Source organism: Malaclemys terrapin, chromosome 1 (assembly GCF_027887155.1).
Source record: "Malaclemys terrapin pileata isolate rMalTer1 chromosome 1, rMalTer1.hap1, whole genome shotgun sequence".
NCBI classification, from domain to species: Eukaryota; Metazoa; Chordata; order Testudines; family Emydidae; genus Malaclemys; species Malaclemys terrapin.
In genome coordinates this window covers 244,050,793-244,068,339 of record NC_071505.1, presented here as the reverse complement: position 1 = coordinate 244,068,339, position 17,547 = coordinate 244,050,793, and the positions used below count along the sequence as shown (strand labels likewise).

Sequence of the window (17,547 nt, the reverse complement as noted above, 5' to 3'; positions counted from 1 at the left end):
CCCACAGCCGGCCACGGCAAGGAGCAAGCTCTCAGCCGCCGCCCCACGCCCTCCCTTGGGGCAAGGCTCTCCGGCAACCGGCTCACGTCTGGCCGCCGCTCAGGACGGGCACGGCCCCGCTACTCCAGTGAGGTGCAAGCTAACAGCAGCAGCCGCCACCCCCCCGAGTTTCAGCCGCGGGACCCGGCGCGGGGCGGCTCCCCGTTGGGCTCGCGCTATCCCGCGCGCTCCCGGGCGGGGAGCGGTTACCTTCGCTCTTGCCGAGGATGCGGCAGCACAGGTTCTGTAGCAGAACGTTGGGGGATTTCTGATCCGGACACGCCATCCTCACCCCTGGGCGTGGGGAGGGGGCCGGGAACCTCCCTCTGCAACTGCCGCGCGCGCACCCTGCGCTTCACAGCCTAACGGCCGCCGCCTCCCGTTACCTAGGGCGCCATTTTAACAGAACCCGCGGAAAGCAGCGAGCGCCCACAATGCCCCTGTGCGCGGGGCGACACGGAGCGCGCAGCGCCGAACACCTCCCGCCCCCCTCGCACAGCCCCGACGGAGAGGTTCCGGGGCACAAACTGACCCCCGGGCCTCTCCGCCAGACCCTGACCCCAGACCCACACGTAGAGTGCGTTACCATCGCAGGGGGTGGCTGGGATTAGCACAGTAATCAGGACAGGAATATTCAGACCTCCCCCAGCGATGATGACAGGGTTTTTTTTTGGGGGGGGGGGCAGGGGGTCTACAAGGTCCCTGCCAGACCCAAGACTCTCCCGCTCCCCACCATGGTGGCACCCCAGGATTGTTTCAGGCTGGCACCTGTTAGAATAAAGGCCGAATACTTGCCTATTATCCCAGCTGTTTTTCCCATATATAAAGGTATAGCAAGACAATCAATCAAAGAGGCCCAACAGCAAGGAGGCCCAGCGGATGTATCCCATTACCCCTACCCCTGGACCCTGGAAAGGCAATCAATCAAGGGGACCCAGACAGATGTATCCTATTTACTCCTAGAAAGGAATTTAAGATTCCATAGGTCAGCAGAATGTATGCACGTTAAGTCATTTGTTACTGGGTATAAAAAGGCTTGCTCTACGCTTGTAAGGTGTGTTCCTCCCTCTGGCATGAGTCGAGGGGGACACCCGCTCAGCTGACTGATCAATAAAGAACTTGAAGCCGTCTTCTAGACTCCCGTGCCTCCTTGGGGTAATTGGGCAGCTCCAGGGGGAAACGAGCCCATTTGGCTAACAAATGGCGACTCCGCCGGGACTTCTCTCCCTGTAGAGGGCACTGACCGACGGCCGAGGGCGATTCCGAGGAGTGGCCACCTCGAGCTGTTGCTTTGCTCGGGCCTCGGATCGTCACAATCGGCCGGGGCGGCTGTGTCCTCTCTAAAGAGAACTCTGAAGGACACGGAAGCAAGACGGCTTCAGAAGAAGGGGAAGTCTGACTGCCGGACGCGGCCACTTCGGGCGGTAAGTGCGTTTACCTCCTGGGTTTGAGGAATAACGCCCCCGAGGTGTGGGTTGGACAGTGGAAATCCCCTAGGCAGCCTGTATACGGGAAGGTATGTTAACATTATTGTAGCTTTGTAAATGTCTTGTTGTTGTGTTTTTGGTTAAAGGGTAAGCAAATAACGGCCAATGAGTAACGTAACTAACTCCACAAGTCCATGGGCCGTTTTTAACAATTATTGGGACTTGGAGCAACCTCAGGGATTACTCTTGTTTATAGGAAGGGTAATCTTGTTTCTCCTCTTAATGGTGTGTTGGAAACCGAGATTGTAACTGATTAAAGGATCTTTGTGAAAGATGAATGAGTGCTGCTGACAGGTCTGAGGCTTAAGCTGACTTCAGCCGCCCCAAGACTCCTGCGAGGGGAAACCCGATGACCAGGATATCTTGATTGCAAGGGGGGTCAGCCGAACCTCGTGACCCAGCGGATATCTGAGTTAGAACTAGATCTATACCTCTTCCCCCTCTTGATATCTCTGTCTCGGAAAACTCTGGGTAAAGCATAATGGGGTCCGGACAAAGCACCTTCTCCTGGACACCCCTGGGATGTATGCTGGATAACTGGAAGGCGTTTAGACGCCAGGCTAATTATGGAATTGTATTATGTAAAGACAAGCTTGTAAAATTCTGTACTCTTGAATGGATGACATTCGGGGTGGAATGGCCCGAGGGAGGGACGCTCAAACCAGGGGTTGTACAAGCAGTACATAGCATTGTGACCTGGGATGGGCATTGGGACCAATATCCCTATATAGATATTTGGCAGGACCTTGTGGCCAATCATCCCCCATGGTTGCAAAAATGTAGATCACAAACTATTAAAACCTTAATGGCCCGTGCCCCTGTTAGGAAACCCTGTTTCCCTGTTAAGAAATCTTGTCTGTGGGCTGTGATTCCCTCTGCCCCTGATCCTATGCCCCCTCCCACTTTGTATCCTGGCCTCCCGGCTCCGGTACCCTCAATTGAAATCCCCCCCCCACATCTCTGAGGATAATGCCTCAGCTGAAAGGGGTGAGCCAAGCAACCAGGATTTTTCCAAACGGGAGCCCCCTCCGATCTCTCTGAGCTCCCCGGTGTCTAACCACACCAGGAGCAAGGGTGGCCCGGTACTCCAAGGGCCCCTGCAACAGAATTATTTGTGTCCACTGCGGGAAACTGTAGCCCCTGAGGGTAATCTCACTATGGTATATGTTCCCTTTACCACTAGTGAGCTATATAATTGGAAGGGGCTTCGGGCAAGAATATAGAGGAACTTTTAGAAATAGCCATGAAGGTTTATGATCGGAGGGATGATGAGGAGCGAAAGAAAGGGGCCCGTGTTTTGGCCATGGCCCTGAGAGAAGGATATGCAGAAAGGGGGGACAAGGTTAAGGAGAAGCCAGGGCCACCTGGGAGGGGACAGGACCCCCGCCTGGGTCGAAACTAGTGCGCTATCTGTAGGGAAGAGGGGCACTGGAAGAATAAATGCCCCCGGCAACAGGCTATGGGAAAGGAACGTAAAAACAAAACCCGGTCCTTCCCCTCCTTTACAACAACACGGGACGTTCAGGGGAGGGATCTTCCCCATAGAGAAGCCGAGGGACCCAGCGGCCCCTCCTGACAGCACAAGCTGCCAGCCTGGATCCCACGGTAAAAATTAAAGTGGAGGGCCGCCCAATTGAAGCCCTTATTGATACTGGGGCCACTCTTAGTTTGCTCCCCCTTAATAAGGCCCCCCCGAGATAGAGCTCGGGGACGTGCCATAGTCCAGGGGATAGAGAGACAAACTACAACTTTGGGGAAAAAAAAAAAAAAAACTTTGCCTCTCCTAGTAAAAATAGGGGACCGTCAAATTTACCATCAGTTTGTTTGCAGTCCCTCCTGCCCCATAGCGCTGCTCCGACGAGATATCCTCACTAAATTACAGGCGGAGATCTCATTCGATAACGGGACAATGGAAGTCAGAATCCCTAAGCAACAAGCCTCTAATTACCAGATGGCTCTCATAAATGCTAGAGATCACTCCCTGGAATGTAAGGGAAGTGATGGAAGCCAGCTGCCGTGGGATGGGGGGGCTGAATCCCAAGGTCTGGGCGGAGGAAGGAGGCGTGGCCCGAGCCAGGAATGCTACACCAGTGCATATTTCCCTTAAGGAGGGAAGCAGCCCAGTCCGAATTCGACAATACCCCCTTAAGTTAACCACTCGGATCGGGTTAAAACCCCTGATTCAAAAGTTTTTGCAGTGCGGGTGGTTAAAGGAAGACACGTCCCCATACAATACTCCAATAATGGGGGTGCCTAAGCCTAATGGGCAGTATCGGTTGGTCCAGGACCTAAGACAAATTAACAAGTTAATAGCAGAGACTGTTTGCCTTTGAGTGGGAGGACCCAGATACCCACTACAAAGCTCAATACCTTTGGACCGTGGTCCCACAGGGACTTACCTGTGCACCCGAGATTTTTGGCAGCCAGTTGAGAAGGGACCTTGCCCCATTCCTGGCTAGACACCCCTCATGTAACATAGTCCAGTATTGCGATGATTTGCTCTTAAGTACTGAAACAGAGGCAGCTTGTAAAGAGCAGACTGTAAAGCTCCTGAATTACCTTGGGGCACAGGGGTATAAGGTCTCAAGGGAAAAAGCACAACTGGTTAAGCAGCAGGTCACTTTCCTTGGGTATCATTTGTGCCAAGGAAGTCGTAGTCTGGGTAAAGAAAGAATCCAGGTTATACTTAATAGCCCTCAACCCCGGCACCCCCGAGAATTAAGGGCTTTTCTGGGACTGACTGGCTTTTGTCGGCTCTGGATCCCTGACTACGGGGAAGAGCCAAACCACTGTATGAATCCTTAACTAAAGAAGGTCTGCTCCATTGGACGTGGACCAAAGAGATGGAAAAAGCATTTTGAGAGCTAAAAGAAGCCTTGGTTCAGCCTCCTGCTCTAGCCCTCCCCGACCCTCGGAGGCCGTTCACTCTATACGTTCACAAGAGGGGAGGGGTGGCTGCTGGAGTTCTATGCCAAAGGTCGGGACCAACCTGGCGACCCATTGGATACTACTCAAAGGTGTTGGACCCTGTCGCCAAGGGGTGGCCTGCCTGCTTACGGGCCGTTGCAGCAACCGCTCTTCTTGTACAAGAGGCTGAAAAATTAACCCTGGGAGGGGACACTGAGGTTGTGGTTCCTCACGGGGTGCCTCAAATACTGGGGACAGGCGCTGGGGAAAAGCATTTAAATCCCAGTTGACATACCAGATATAAGGTAGGGCTCTTGCTAGCCCCTAACTTAACCTTTAGGACAGTTAGCTCCCTCAACCTAGCTACCCTATTGCCTGACCCTTGGGTTTCCTATGAGACCAGCCCCACTCATGACTGTATTGAAGTCTTGCAACAGGTGTCCCAGGCACTCGGTATACAATGGAAGCTACATACACCCTGGAGGCCGCAAAGCTCGGGTCAAGTAGAAAGAATGAATAGAACTCTCAAGGATACCCTCACTAAACTATGCACAGAGTCTAGTTTAAAGTGGCTTGATGCGTTACCACTCGCCCTTAACTGCATTCGAAGGGCCCCACGTAAGGGTCTTAAGCTTTCACCATTTGAACTGGTCTTTGGGTTCCCTCCCCGAATACTTATCCCAGGATTCCGGGAGGATGTAACCTGGGAAGTGGGAAATGACTTACTATGGAAACAGGTTTCCGGGTTGCAATCTGTTTTGTTACAGCTGCATCGACGCGGCGCCATTCCAGGCTCTCCCCTTGGACCAGACCGTGCATCCGTTCCGGATCGGTGACCAGGTCCTTGTCAAGAAGTGGAAACGCGACCCCCTTACGCCAAGGTGGGACGGTCCACACACCGTTTCGCTCATCAGCCAGGCCGCAGTTAAAATTCTCGGGAGCGACAAATGGACACATCACACCCGGGTAAAGCGGTTTCTGAATCCTGACCAGGGAACCAATCCCACGGAAGAGGACACCGGCCCTCTGCCCACCCCGGCCCCGGAAGCCCGGGGTGGCACGGGCGAAGACACCGTCTGGGAGTATCAAGGACTCGATGGGCTAAAAGGACTGTTTAGGAAAAAGCAATAATGAACTCATTATTGATATTTCTGTTCATAGGTGTCTATTACGGCTATGGTTGGGAGAATAGGTTTATACAACTGGGAGAAATAATAGCGAGTTCCTTCAATCTTAGTAGCTGCTGGGTTTGTGGAGGTCCAGGGGATTGGAATGAATGGCCTTGGGTAGCCCAGCCAGTGCAAGCTAAATGGTGGATCAGTAATTTAAGTATAGTCCACAAAGGAACAGGAGTTTGGGATGAGGATAGTAGCCCTTGGTGACTCTATTCCTCTGAGATGGGGATCCTTTGTCTAAACCGAACAAAACAAGAAGGGGTATATGTGGGCAAAAGCCAATGTGACTGGACCCTATCTCTAGGATTTGACTGCTATGATCACCCTAGTTGCCATACGTATGACTGTTCTAAATATCAGGGACGATGGAACCAAACCCACGTAAAACTCACTAATCATAGCTGGGTACAATGTTCCTACCAACAGCATACTGGTGAAGGCTGTAAGGCAGTTGGACAAGATGGATTCTTTGATGCCCTCTTTCTAAGTTGCCAGTGAGATAATACCGACAGTAAGGATCACGTGGTACGCTGGTATCAGTGGGCATGGCAACATTCTAATGGAACTCGGATGATCCATTTTAATCATTTTTGGTCTACTACCAATAGCCCTAAATTTGGTTGTAATTGCGCTTGGAAGGAAGGGGCTGGGGCCTGGAAATGTGACTATTGTAATCCTGACGGTACATCTATTGTATTAGGGGGGCCCCTGGAGATGGGTAACTCTTTGTATTACGAAGAACCGGGCCCCGAGGATTACCCCGAAGCCTGGGATGGCCCCTTTGCGAATGGACAATGGGCCCTAAAAGGCCATTACTAGATATGTGGGCAACACGCTTATCGGAGATTGCCTCCAAATTGGTCAGGAATATGTTATGTTGGGTACATTAGGCCCTTATTCTTTTTACTACCCCAAATACAGGGAAATAAGTTGGGAATTAAGGTATATGACGATTTGATTAGGGAGCGGCGGTCTGTTGATTCCGCATTAACAGCTGGAAGCTCCCAAAAGTGGGGAGCTCAAGAGTGGCCCCCTGAAAGAATTATACAGCATTATGGTCCAGCCACATGGAATCCTAATGAGTGGATCTCAGGGGCAAGGGAGCCCATTTACAACTTGAATCGGATAATTAGGCTGCAAGCCATCTTAGAAATAATAACTAATCAGACGGCTGCAGCTCTTGATCTCTTGGCCGATCAGTCCACTCAGATGAGGAATGTGCTCTACCAGCACCATCTAGTTCTTGATTATTTGCTGGCAGAGGAAGGGGGAATATGTGCAAAATTAAACGGATCCAATTGCTGTTTACAAATAGATGATAATGGAAAGGCGGTAAAACAGCTAACAAAAGAAATGAGGAAACTAGCCCATGTCCCGGTCCAAGCATGGGGTGGGTGGAATACGGACTGGTTCACGTCCTGGTTACCGCAACTGGGATGGCTTCGAGAAGGCCTTCTTCTCTTTGTACTCTTTATTACAACCCTATTATCCCTAGCTTGCTTTGCTCCCTGTGTAGTTGCATTAGTCCGACGAATGGCTAATCAAATTGTACGCCAACGCATGATGGCACTATATCAACCAGTTAAAGTTGAGGATTGGGGGCCATAGGGCTCTCAAAATGCTTTTAAGGGGGGAGAACCTTGTTAGAATAAAGGCCGAATACTTGCCTATTATCCCAGCTGTTTTTCCCATATATAAAGGTATAGCAAGACAATCAATCAAAGAGGCCCAACAGCAAGGAGGCCCAGCGGATGTATCCCATTACCCCTACCCCTGGACCCTGGAAAGGCAATCAATCAAGGGGACCCAGACAGATGTATCCTATTTACTCCTAGAAAGGAATTTAAGATTCCATAGGTCAGCAGAATGTATGCACGTTAAGTCATTTGTTACTGGGTATAAAAAGGCTTGCTCTACGCTTGTAAGGTGTGTTCCTCCCTCTGGCATGAGTCGAGGGGGACACCCGCTCAGCTGACTGATCAATAAAGAACTTGAAGCCGTCTTCTAGACTCCCGTGCCTCCTTGGGGTAATTGGGCAGCTCCAGGGGGAAACGAGCCCATTTGGCTAACACACCCTACTTGCTCTATGTCACCAGCTGCACCACCACACAATGATGTCACCACACTATGATGTCACCCAGTTGTGTCAATGAGGGCTGGCCAAAATACAGACCGTCCAGCCCCCAGGAGATTGCAAAATTCCAAGTCTTCTGTTTCCATCCTGAACTGGGATGAAAAATCAAAATCTCAGCTGCCTTCTCCAAATGCCGTGTTCCCCAATAGCTCCCTTGAGCTTAGCAGTGTGATTTTTATATTATACATTACCCCATATTTAATAGAAAAGTTGAAATTATAAATCTTACTCTAACAAACATCAAAAAGAAACATTTTGATAATTTCCTGTCACACATGCTTGTTATCAATTCACCATCCTTTGAACATTTCCAGTTTGTAGAATCAGAATTTTCTGACAAAAAACTGTTCCACTGGAAAATTTTCAACTATCTTCAATGCAAACAAGGTTGTGGCCTCAAAGAAACCACCATACGATGCCTGCACTGTTTGCCCACCCAGGTACAGATGCGGGATCTGATGGAGATTTTACCGCCTCTTGTCACAGCCTCCATAATTTCTGGAGCTTAGGCTCCACCCTGGCTAGGGATTATATGGCTCCACTGCTTAATAGGGATGTTGAATAGAAAAGATAAATAGGCACTAGGAAACTTTTAACATTTGGAGGGAGGTAGCTGAGGATGTCAGGAAAGACGGAAATGTCAGGCTTTTCATGTTCCTCTTGAAGGCAGGTATGTGTGACCCCTCCAGGGGAGTTATGGGCCACCCCCTTGACCAAAACACTAGTGGCCCTAGCACTAAAAGTAGGAGTCTCCACTTGAGCTAACGAGCAAGCGTCTCTAGCCAAGAGCTGAAATAGACCCATAGAGTGTGTAGACGCAGCAGAGAGATATCATACATAACACACACTGACACGTGAGTTACATATTCATCTTTGCAAAATGCTGCTTGTGTGCATCTGTGGTGAAAAGAAGACTAAGGGCCATTCCTGGAAATTCTTACTCATATAAGTGGTCTTTACTAAATTATAGCAGGAGGAAGAAGTAACCCATATATTTACATCGTGTAACACTTTCCTTTGTAAAAGATTCTTGTAACCAGCTTTTGAAAATCTCTAACACTTTTATCATTTGCAGCAGGCCTCTGAAGTTCAACTTGGAGAAAGCTCTCAGAATAGAGAAGCACCTTTTCTTTTTCCCCTGAAAATCTGTTCAGGTTGAACTGAATTATAAACTGTTAAAAATCACCATTACCCTTAGCACACTTGCATTCCTTAGGAACATTTTGGGATCATATCAAAATAATAATTGAACTTGAACTAAATCCAAAATTGTGTTCGGGCCACCAAAGCAGAAGTAACAGCCCTTGCAGTAGCAGTGGTGAGGAGAAGAGGGATGGCTGGGCTGCCCTCCCCCCCCCCGCCACTCCCAACCCTGAGCTGGCATGGCACATAGTCTCAGAATCCCATCCTCTCCTCAGGTGGTCCCACATAGGACAGAAGCTCCCTCAACTCCTGTGGAGATTAGAAAGAGCTGGACCAGGCTCCCATGACCACCCTCTGGAACTAACAGTTCATCACACCTGCTCTTCCATATCAGGACAACCATTTTCTCCTGCAGCCAGGTCATGTAATTATTGTCATAGCTCAAGTGCTAACAGTCTGCTCTGCAGTGCTGAATGTTCAAGGTCTAAAACCTTTCTGATAATGCATGATATGGGAGTTGTTACACTTGTACGTAATAAAATTTGTTTTTACCTGAGTCTTTAAAAAAAATTAAAAATCCATAAAAATGATAAAGGAAAATTATTTAGGGTGCAAAGTCAAGCACTCAAAAGTTAGAAAATGCCATTTTTGTAGTTTTCTGTGCAACCTTAATTCAGCTCTATTGTGTGTATGCATTATGGTACAGTCTTTAGTTAGACGATCATTTATCACTTTCTCCACAAAGTTTTTCCTCTTTCAGTGCACATGGTGGATGCACAAACAGATAGAATGGCTTATCATAAAACTGGCATTTCTTGACTTTCAAGTGTTTGACTTTGTAATGCAAGTACATTTCATCTATCAAGGCACATGGGTGGTTACTCATATACCCTATAAAGAATATTGACAATACAGTGCCAGGAAACATTGTTGCATCACAAAATCTTTAGATCCCAAGGAAACCCAACCACTAGCAAACATTTTGTTACTGACATACTTTCAGTTTGTAAAATGGACACACTTGAACTATAACAGTTTCTGCTCCTGCTAATCATTTCAAATTATGACTATTATATAGGCCATGGCTCTAAAACTAAAAAAAAAAAAAAAAAAAAAAAAAATCATGGAGCAGAATAACACCACACTGTTAAAATGCACGTACTCATGCATGAGTGAACACACATGCAATTACCCATTTAGGTTCCCAATTGCTAAATCACAACAAAATCATATTCTTTGTTTATGCTTCTGAGATAATATCATGGGTATCATTATTATTACCATAGCAGCTAGAAGCTTCAGTCATGGACCAAGACCCCATTGTGCTAGGAGCTGTACAATCACAGAACAAAAAGACAGTCCCTGCCCCACAAAAGCTTACAATCTAAGGGCAAGGCTACACTTGCAAATGTAGAGCGCTTTTTGCTAAACCAACCTTCGTAGAGCGCAGTAGGGAAAGTGCTGCAGTCTGTCCACACAGACAGCTGCAAGCGCACTGGCGTGGCCACATTTGTGGCACTTGCAGCAGCATTGGGAGAGGTGCCTTATGGGTAGCTATCCCACAGAGCACCGCTACCCATTCTGGCGCTGTGGCTTGTGGGAAGGTGGCGGGGGGCATTCTGGGCTCTGTCCCAACTACCCGTGATGCATCGGTTCACATCCCAGCAATCCCTGTGCTTCCGTCCACATTTGGCGCCATCTTTCAATGTTTTTTGTACTGCGCGCTTTGTCTTCCCTTTCGGTCTGTGGGAATGGAGCCCAAACTGCTGAGGAATATGCTGATGAGTTTCACCAGCATGTCACGTTTGGCAGTCGAGTTACTCCTTAAGATCCAAACTGACAATGAGGACTCCGACAATATTGACTCGAGTAACACATACAACACAAGATTGCTTGTGGCATTCACGGACATGCCAAACCATGGAATGCTGCTTTTGGGCTCGGGAAACAAGCACTGAGTGGTGGGATCACATCATCCTGCAAGTCTGGGATGACGAGCAGTGGCTGCAGAACTTTCGGATGAGAAAAGCCACTTTCATGGGACTGTGTGAGGAGCTCTCCCACATCCTGCGGTGCAGGACATGAGATTGAGACCTGCCCTCACAGTGGAGAAGCGGGTGGCTATTGCAGTCTGGAAGCTGGCAACTCCAGACAGCTACTGATCGGTCACTAACCAGTTTGGAGTGGAAAAGTCAACCGTTGGAATCGTGTTGATGCAAGTTTGTAGAGCCATTAATTGCATCCTGCTCAGAAGAACTGTGACTCTGGGTAACGTGCATGACATTGTGGCTGGCTTTGCACAAATGAGTTTCCCTAACTGCAGAGAGGCGATAGATGGGATGCACTTGTGGATCACCGCGGGTGTTTTATTGACATTAATGCAGGCTGGCCTGGAAAAATGCATGACGCACGCATCTTTCAGATCACTGGCCTGTTCAGGAAGCTGCAAGCCGGGACTTTTTTCCCAGATGAGATCACTGTAGAGGAAGTCAAAATGCCATTGTGATCCTTGGAGACCCTGCTTACCCTTTAATGCTTTGGCTCATGAAACCCTACACAGGGAGCCTTGACAACAGCAAGGAGCGATTCAACAACAGGCTGAGCCAGTGCAGAATGATGGTGGAGTGTGCTTTTGGCCGTTTAAAGGGCCGCTGGTGCTCTCTGTATGGGAAGCTGGACCTGGCCGATGACAACATCCCCGCGGATATATCTGTGTGCCGTACCCTCCCTAACATTTGTGAAGGGAGGATGAAAGATTCACTCAGGCATGGAACTCGGCGGTTCAACACCTGGAGGCTGAATTTGAGCAGCCAGAGAGCAGGGCTATTAGAGGGGCCCAGCGCGGGGCTGAAAGGATTAGGGATGCCTTGAGGGAGCAGTTTGAGGCTGAAAGCCACCAGTAATAACTGGTGCCATGCACGGGAGTCAAATGCAGTGGTTCCAATGTTAGTAGGAATCTGTATTTGCTACACTGACTTGCAGTACCTGTTGCTTTCCTGGGCTAAGGTATTTTACTTTATGAAATAATAAAGAATGTTTTCAAAGACAAAAAATCCATTTATTGAAAAGAAACAACTGCTTGGGAAACAGAAAGGGCAAGGGGGTGGAGTGGGGATCGGTACAATCACAGATTTGCGTATGTCCTGTTATAATAGTCAGCCTTCCTGTCTGGAGTGCTGTGCAATGAGTGCTGCACTTCAGGATGGCTATAATGCATGGTGATGGGGGTTGAGTGCAGTGGGTAAGGGTCTTAGTTTTCAGGGCTGGGTGGTGAAGCTACAGGTGTTGGAGGCAGCTGGTGGCGATAAGAACCCGGATGTTGGAGAAAGTGGGTTGGAGGTGACATGGGTGCACAAGGGAAAAAGTTTTGGGACAAGGGCTGCAAGGGAGACGGGGGGGGGGGAACGACGGGGGTGGTAGTGCTCCACTTGCATGGCTACGAGCACCTGGACTGAGTCCGCTTGGTGCTCCATGATGCTTATCAGCCGATCCATGCTTTGCTGCCCGAGTTCCGCGCTTTTGTGCCGGCGCTCTTCAATCTGCTGGCGGATCCTCCTTTCACTCTCCCTCCACTCCTGTGCTTTTAGATTTTCGTTAAGAGACTGCTGCATTATTTCATGTAGCCTGTCTTTTTTGCTTCTATGTGGCCTTTTCCTAATTCTTTGGAGTCTTTCGGCAGGTGATAACACGGATGGCGGAGATCTCAAGGTTGCATCTGTAAAGGCAAAAATGCAACACTTAATAGAGGTAGCATTGTTCACACCAGACAGAGCAATGATTCCCCTGTACTTAAGGCCAAGCACAATCTACACAATAGCATAATTTGCCCCTCCCAAAGCGAGTGCACATAACCCACGGGAGCCCCAAAATGGTGAGTAAGCACAGGGTCAAGGGGGACTGATTGTTTCACGGCTGTACTGTCCTCTGGGTTTCTGTGCCTTGGGGAGAGCCAACAGCTGCAGCGGTCCCCTATATTGAAAACTGTCCCCACATTTTCAACAGGAGTTCGTCCTGGAAGATATCGCACTCCTGAGGGTGACCTGGGAAGCAAGAGAGGGTCTTCTACTGCAATGCGGCTTCCACCCTGGCCCATATACAGCTTGCCTGTGTGAAGCAATGGTCCCCCCGCCCCTCATGGCACAGTGGCACAGACATGTTAGCCTGACTGGGACAAGGACCACACTGGCTCTCCCAAGAAACAATGTGAGAGCACATCAATGCCCTATTCCACATCTAGGCATACATGCAGCCCTAACCCTCCTCACCCCAAGAGCCTGCATTGAATAACTTCTCAAAATAAAAGCTGCTTATCTGGAACCTCCTCTGGTGTTTGTCCTTCCCAAAGCACCAGTCACTGTGACTGGCTACCTTCCTGGCTTGAGAGCAGCTCCTGGCTGCATGCAGCTAGGGATTCCGGGGTGTCTTCCTCCTCCTCAGCAGCCTCGCTCCTGCTTTCCTCCTCCTGCCTTGTTGAACTGGGCTCTGAAGTGTCCATGGTGGTACTCGGAGTGGAGTTAGGGTCACCCCCAAGTATCGCGTCCAGCTCTTTGTAGAAACAGCAGGTCGCAGGGGCACCACCAGAGCGGCGGTTTGCCTCACAGGGTTTGCGGTAGGCATTCCACAGCTCCTTCACTTTAACCCTGCATTGCAGTGCGTCCAGGTCATGGCCCCTTTCCATCATGTCCCTTGATATCTGCCCGAAGGTATTGTAATTCCTATGGCTGGAGCGCAGGTGGGACTGGATAGCTTCTTCCCCCCCGAAACACTGATGAGGTCCAGCACCTCGCCATTGCTCCATACTTGGGATCGCCTGGCGCGTGGAGGCATAATCATCACCTGGAAAGATTCACTGAGAGCACTCCATGCCTGGCTGAGCAAACAGGAAGGGGATTTTCAAAATTCCGAGAGAATTTAAAGGGCAGGTCTGACGGTTGGTCACCTGAGGGCAGGGCAGTAGAATTCAAAGTGATGACCAGAGTGGGACACTTCTGGAGGCCGATCAGAGTGCATTAACAGACCAGGGCATCCACACTGGCGCTGCAGCACTCCAGCAGGAGCGCAAACGTTATTCCACTCGCCGAGGTGAAGTACCAGGAGCGCTCTAGCCGTGGAGTCCGGGCACTCTACGTGCCTTGCCAGTGTGGACACGTCGTGAGTTAGAGCCCACGGGGCTGCTTTAATGCGTTCTAACTCGCAAAAAGAGGGCAATGAAGGCTGGCATCAAGGGCCAACTGGAGGCTGGAGTCGACATCTTGATAGTGAGTGAGAAATGAGAGATAGGGTGGGAGACAGGTCACAAAGGGCCTTAAAAGTGAAGACAAGTAGCTTGTTTTTGATGCGACAGAGAAAGAGGAGCCAGTGGAGAGATGCAAAGACAGGTGTGCCATGGTCAAAGCAACAGGCTAGGAAAATGATCTTTTCAGCAGCATTCTGAATATATATGAGCAGGACAAGACGGCATTTGTCAAGGCCAGAGAAAAGAATATTGTAATAAATCAAGATGTGAGATGATGACAGCCAGGACAAGAGTTTTAGCTTTGTGGATGGATAGGAAAGGCTGTATCTTAGAGATGTGATTCAGAAAGAATCTGCAAGACTAATACATAGCTTGGATGTGAGGACATAGAGAGAGGTCTATGTCTAAGACAGCAACCAGATTACAGGCCTAAGTGACAAGCAGGACCGTGCTCTTGTGTACAGTGACTGGGAGAGGACTTAGTGTGGAGAGATTGAGTACATCTTCCACTACCCGCAGGATAGGTGGGTAGTAATCAATCTATCGGGGATCGACTTATCGTGTCTCATCTAGACACGATAAATCGATCCCCGAATGTGCTCCCCATCGACTCCGGAACTCCACCAGAGCGAGAGGCGGAAGCGGAGTCGATGGGGGAGCCGCAGCCGTCGATCCCGCACCGTGAGGACGCGAGGTAAATCGATATAAGATACGTTGACTTCAGCTATGCTATTCTCGTAGCTGAAGTTGCATATCTTAGATTGATCCCCCCCCCGCCCCCCAGTGTAGACCAGCCCATTGGGAGGGAAATTAAGATCTTGGTTTGCTGAGCTTGAGCTGACAGTTAGATATCCACAAAGAGATGTCAAAGAGACAGTCTGAGGCCTGGTCTACACTACAGAGTTAGGTTGATGTAAGTAGTGTAAGTGTCTACACTAAAATACAGTTCCCACCAATGTAACTTACACAGTACACCAACTTAATAACTCCACCTCTGTGAGAGGCATAGCGCTAAAGTTGATGGAGTTAGGTCGACACATTGTCAATGTAGGTCAACTTAATTTTGTAGCATAGACTTGCCCTGAAACTTTAGTTTGGACAGAAGTCAGGTCTGGAACAGAAAGGTAGCTCTGTCAGTTATCTACATACAGACTGTACCCTGTGGAACCCCCACAGAAAGATGGAGTGGGGTTGAGAATGATCCTCCAAAGGACATGGTGAAGGAGCTATCACAAAGGTAGGAGGACAACCAGGAGAAGACATAGGAGGACAAGACTTCACAGAAGCTAAGAGGAGGACAAGATTTCCAGAAGAATCAAGTCTCTTACATTATTGGGACCATGTTCTATTATTTTTCCGATAACCAAAGGCCTAATCCTTCAACCCTGATTTTTACATGTGGTAATACTGATGGGTCAGATCCTCAACAGGTTCAAATTGTCATAGTTCCACTGACTTCAATGTAGCTATGACAACTTAAATCAGCTAAGGATCTGCTCCAAAGTGGTTAAGGGCAGGGGCGGCTCTAGGCACCAGCAAAGCAAGCACATGCTTGGGGCAACCCATTTGCAGGGGTGGCAGGGATCCAGCATGGGAGCTGAGAACCAACAGGGGGCCCTGGGAGCTGTAGTTCCTTGGTTAGCTCCCTGCCTATAGAGCCAGCCCTGGAGCAGGGAAAGAACTACATTTCCCAGCATTCCCTTGGCCACTACCAACAGGAAAGAGGGAGAGGGCATGAGGTAGCTGAGACCTCATGCCGCAGCCTGCTATGAATAGAGAGCTGCACTCTGAAGGGTAGGGATACCATATTTTAACATTCAAAAAATAGGACACTCCACAGGGAGGGAGGGTAGTCCCACCCTGCCACCATCCACTCCCTCCGACTGCCCCCTACAGAAACTCCAACCCATCCAACCCCTCCTGCATCCTGTCCCCTGATCCCCGCTCCTGGGACCCCTGCCCCTAACTGCCCCCCAAGACCCCACCCCCTATCTAAGCCTCCCTTCTCCTTGTCCCCAACTGCCCCCTCCTGAGACCGCCCCAACTTCCCCCCTAGGACACCACCCCCTACCTGTCCCCTGACAAATCCCCGGGACTCCCATGCCTTTCCAACCGCTGCCTGTCCCCTGACTGCCCCCCCAATCCCTGACCCATCTAACCCCCCCTTCTCCCTGCCCCTGACTGCCCCCCCGAACCTCCGCCCCATCCAGCTCCCCAGCCCACTTACTGTGCCACTCAGACCAGCACGTCTGGCTCCGCAGCAGTGTGTCTAGCGCTGTGCATACCTGCTGCTGTGCTCCCCTGTGGAGCCACAGCCCCTTCCCCCCTCCCCCCCAGCACCTGCCTTCCAGATTTGAACACCTCAAAATTCAGGAGTGCTCAAGCTCAGTTTGGGCAGCAAAGTAGGATAAAATTGAGCAAGAAATGCTTCCCAGTGGTTATTAGGACTGGAATTGCTATTTTCAACAGCCATTGCCTTTTTGTTTGTTTGTTTAAAACAAAGACAGTGATATTGCATTGGCAAATTCCCCATAGAAAGAAAGAGTGGAAGAAAAGAATAATAAAGGCACCTCAATTTTTCCTCATTTATGTAGGACAGTCTTATAATATGCATCCAGATATCCTCCAATCACACAAGCTGAAAATCGTTCCACTTTACTGCAGTTCTGTAACCATATGGGAACCAATCCTGTCTGTGTTCTGTGCACATGTAAAATTCATGCTGAACGACCTGCTGTGGGAGCGAGTTACCAGTGACCCAGGGCTGCGGCGGAAGGAGGGTGCAGGTGGGGGAGGAAGGGAGAGAGCCCAGGGCTGGGGTGGCAGGAGGTGTGTGTGGGGGGCAATGGTGGGGGGGAATGAGGGAGCCCAGAGCTGGGGCAGCAGTGGGTGCGGTGAGGAGCCCAGGGCTGGGACGGGGGGCAGCCAAAATTTTTTTTGCTTGGGGCGGCAAAAAACCTAGAGCCGGCCCTGATTAAGGGATGCAGAATCAGGCCACAAAGTAGTAATAAAACTTTGCTGTGTCTATTTAGCTAGTAAAATCTTTAGGACACTTACTCTATGATTGTCTCTTTACCTTGCCTATGTTTGTCTTACTCTGTGTTTGTACCATGCCTATTACCCATTGAAGCCACATTCTTGGTTGGCCTCTAGTTCTACCATAATATAAACAAATAATTAGGGCTGTCAATTAATCACAGTTAACGCCTGTGACTAACTGAAAGCAAAATTAAAGTGTTAATTTTTTTAACGCATTAATCGCATACCTGCAGGTGGAGTGGGATGGAAGGCATTGGCGGTAGGGAGGGCTGAAGCATCAGCCCGCAGCTCCGTGGGCAACGGGGGAGAAGAAGCCCCAGCCCACAGCTCCGGAGGCAGCAGAATAACATTGTACAAGCCCCAGAAGCTCCAGTCCACAGCTTCCCA

At 49.6% G+C, this 17,547-nt stretch overlaps 1 protein-coding gene and 1 long non-coding RNA gene across 2 annotated transcripts in view; one reads left to right on the top strand and one right to left on the bottom strand.

Annotated features, from left to right (window-relative positions):
• Window positions 1–472, bottom strand: part of TUBGCP3 (tubulin gamma complex associated protein 3) — a 118,546-nt gene extending 118,074 nt beyond the window's left edge. The window contains exon 1 of the mRNA XM_054011246.1: window positions 250–472. Coding sequence (XP_053867221.1) covers window positions 250–325 — 76 coding nt within the window. The 5' untranslated portion in view covers window positions 326–472. The remainder of the gene's footprint in view (window positions 1–249) is intronic.
• A 360-nt stretch (window positions 473–832) lies between these two features.
• Window positions 833–7,610, top strand: LOC128827389 (uncharacterized). The gene is made up of 2 exons (XR_008442951.1): window positions 833–1,555; window positions 5,201–7,610. It is a non-coding gene; the product is annotated as an uncharacterized LOC128827389 (long non-coding RNA).
• Window positions 7,611–17,547: the final 9,937 nt, after the last annotated feature.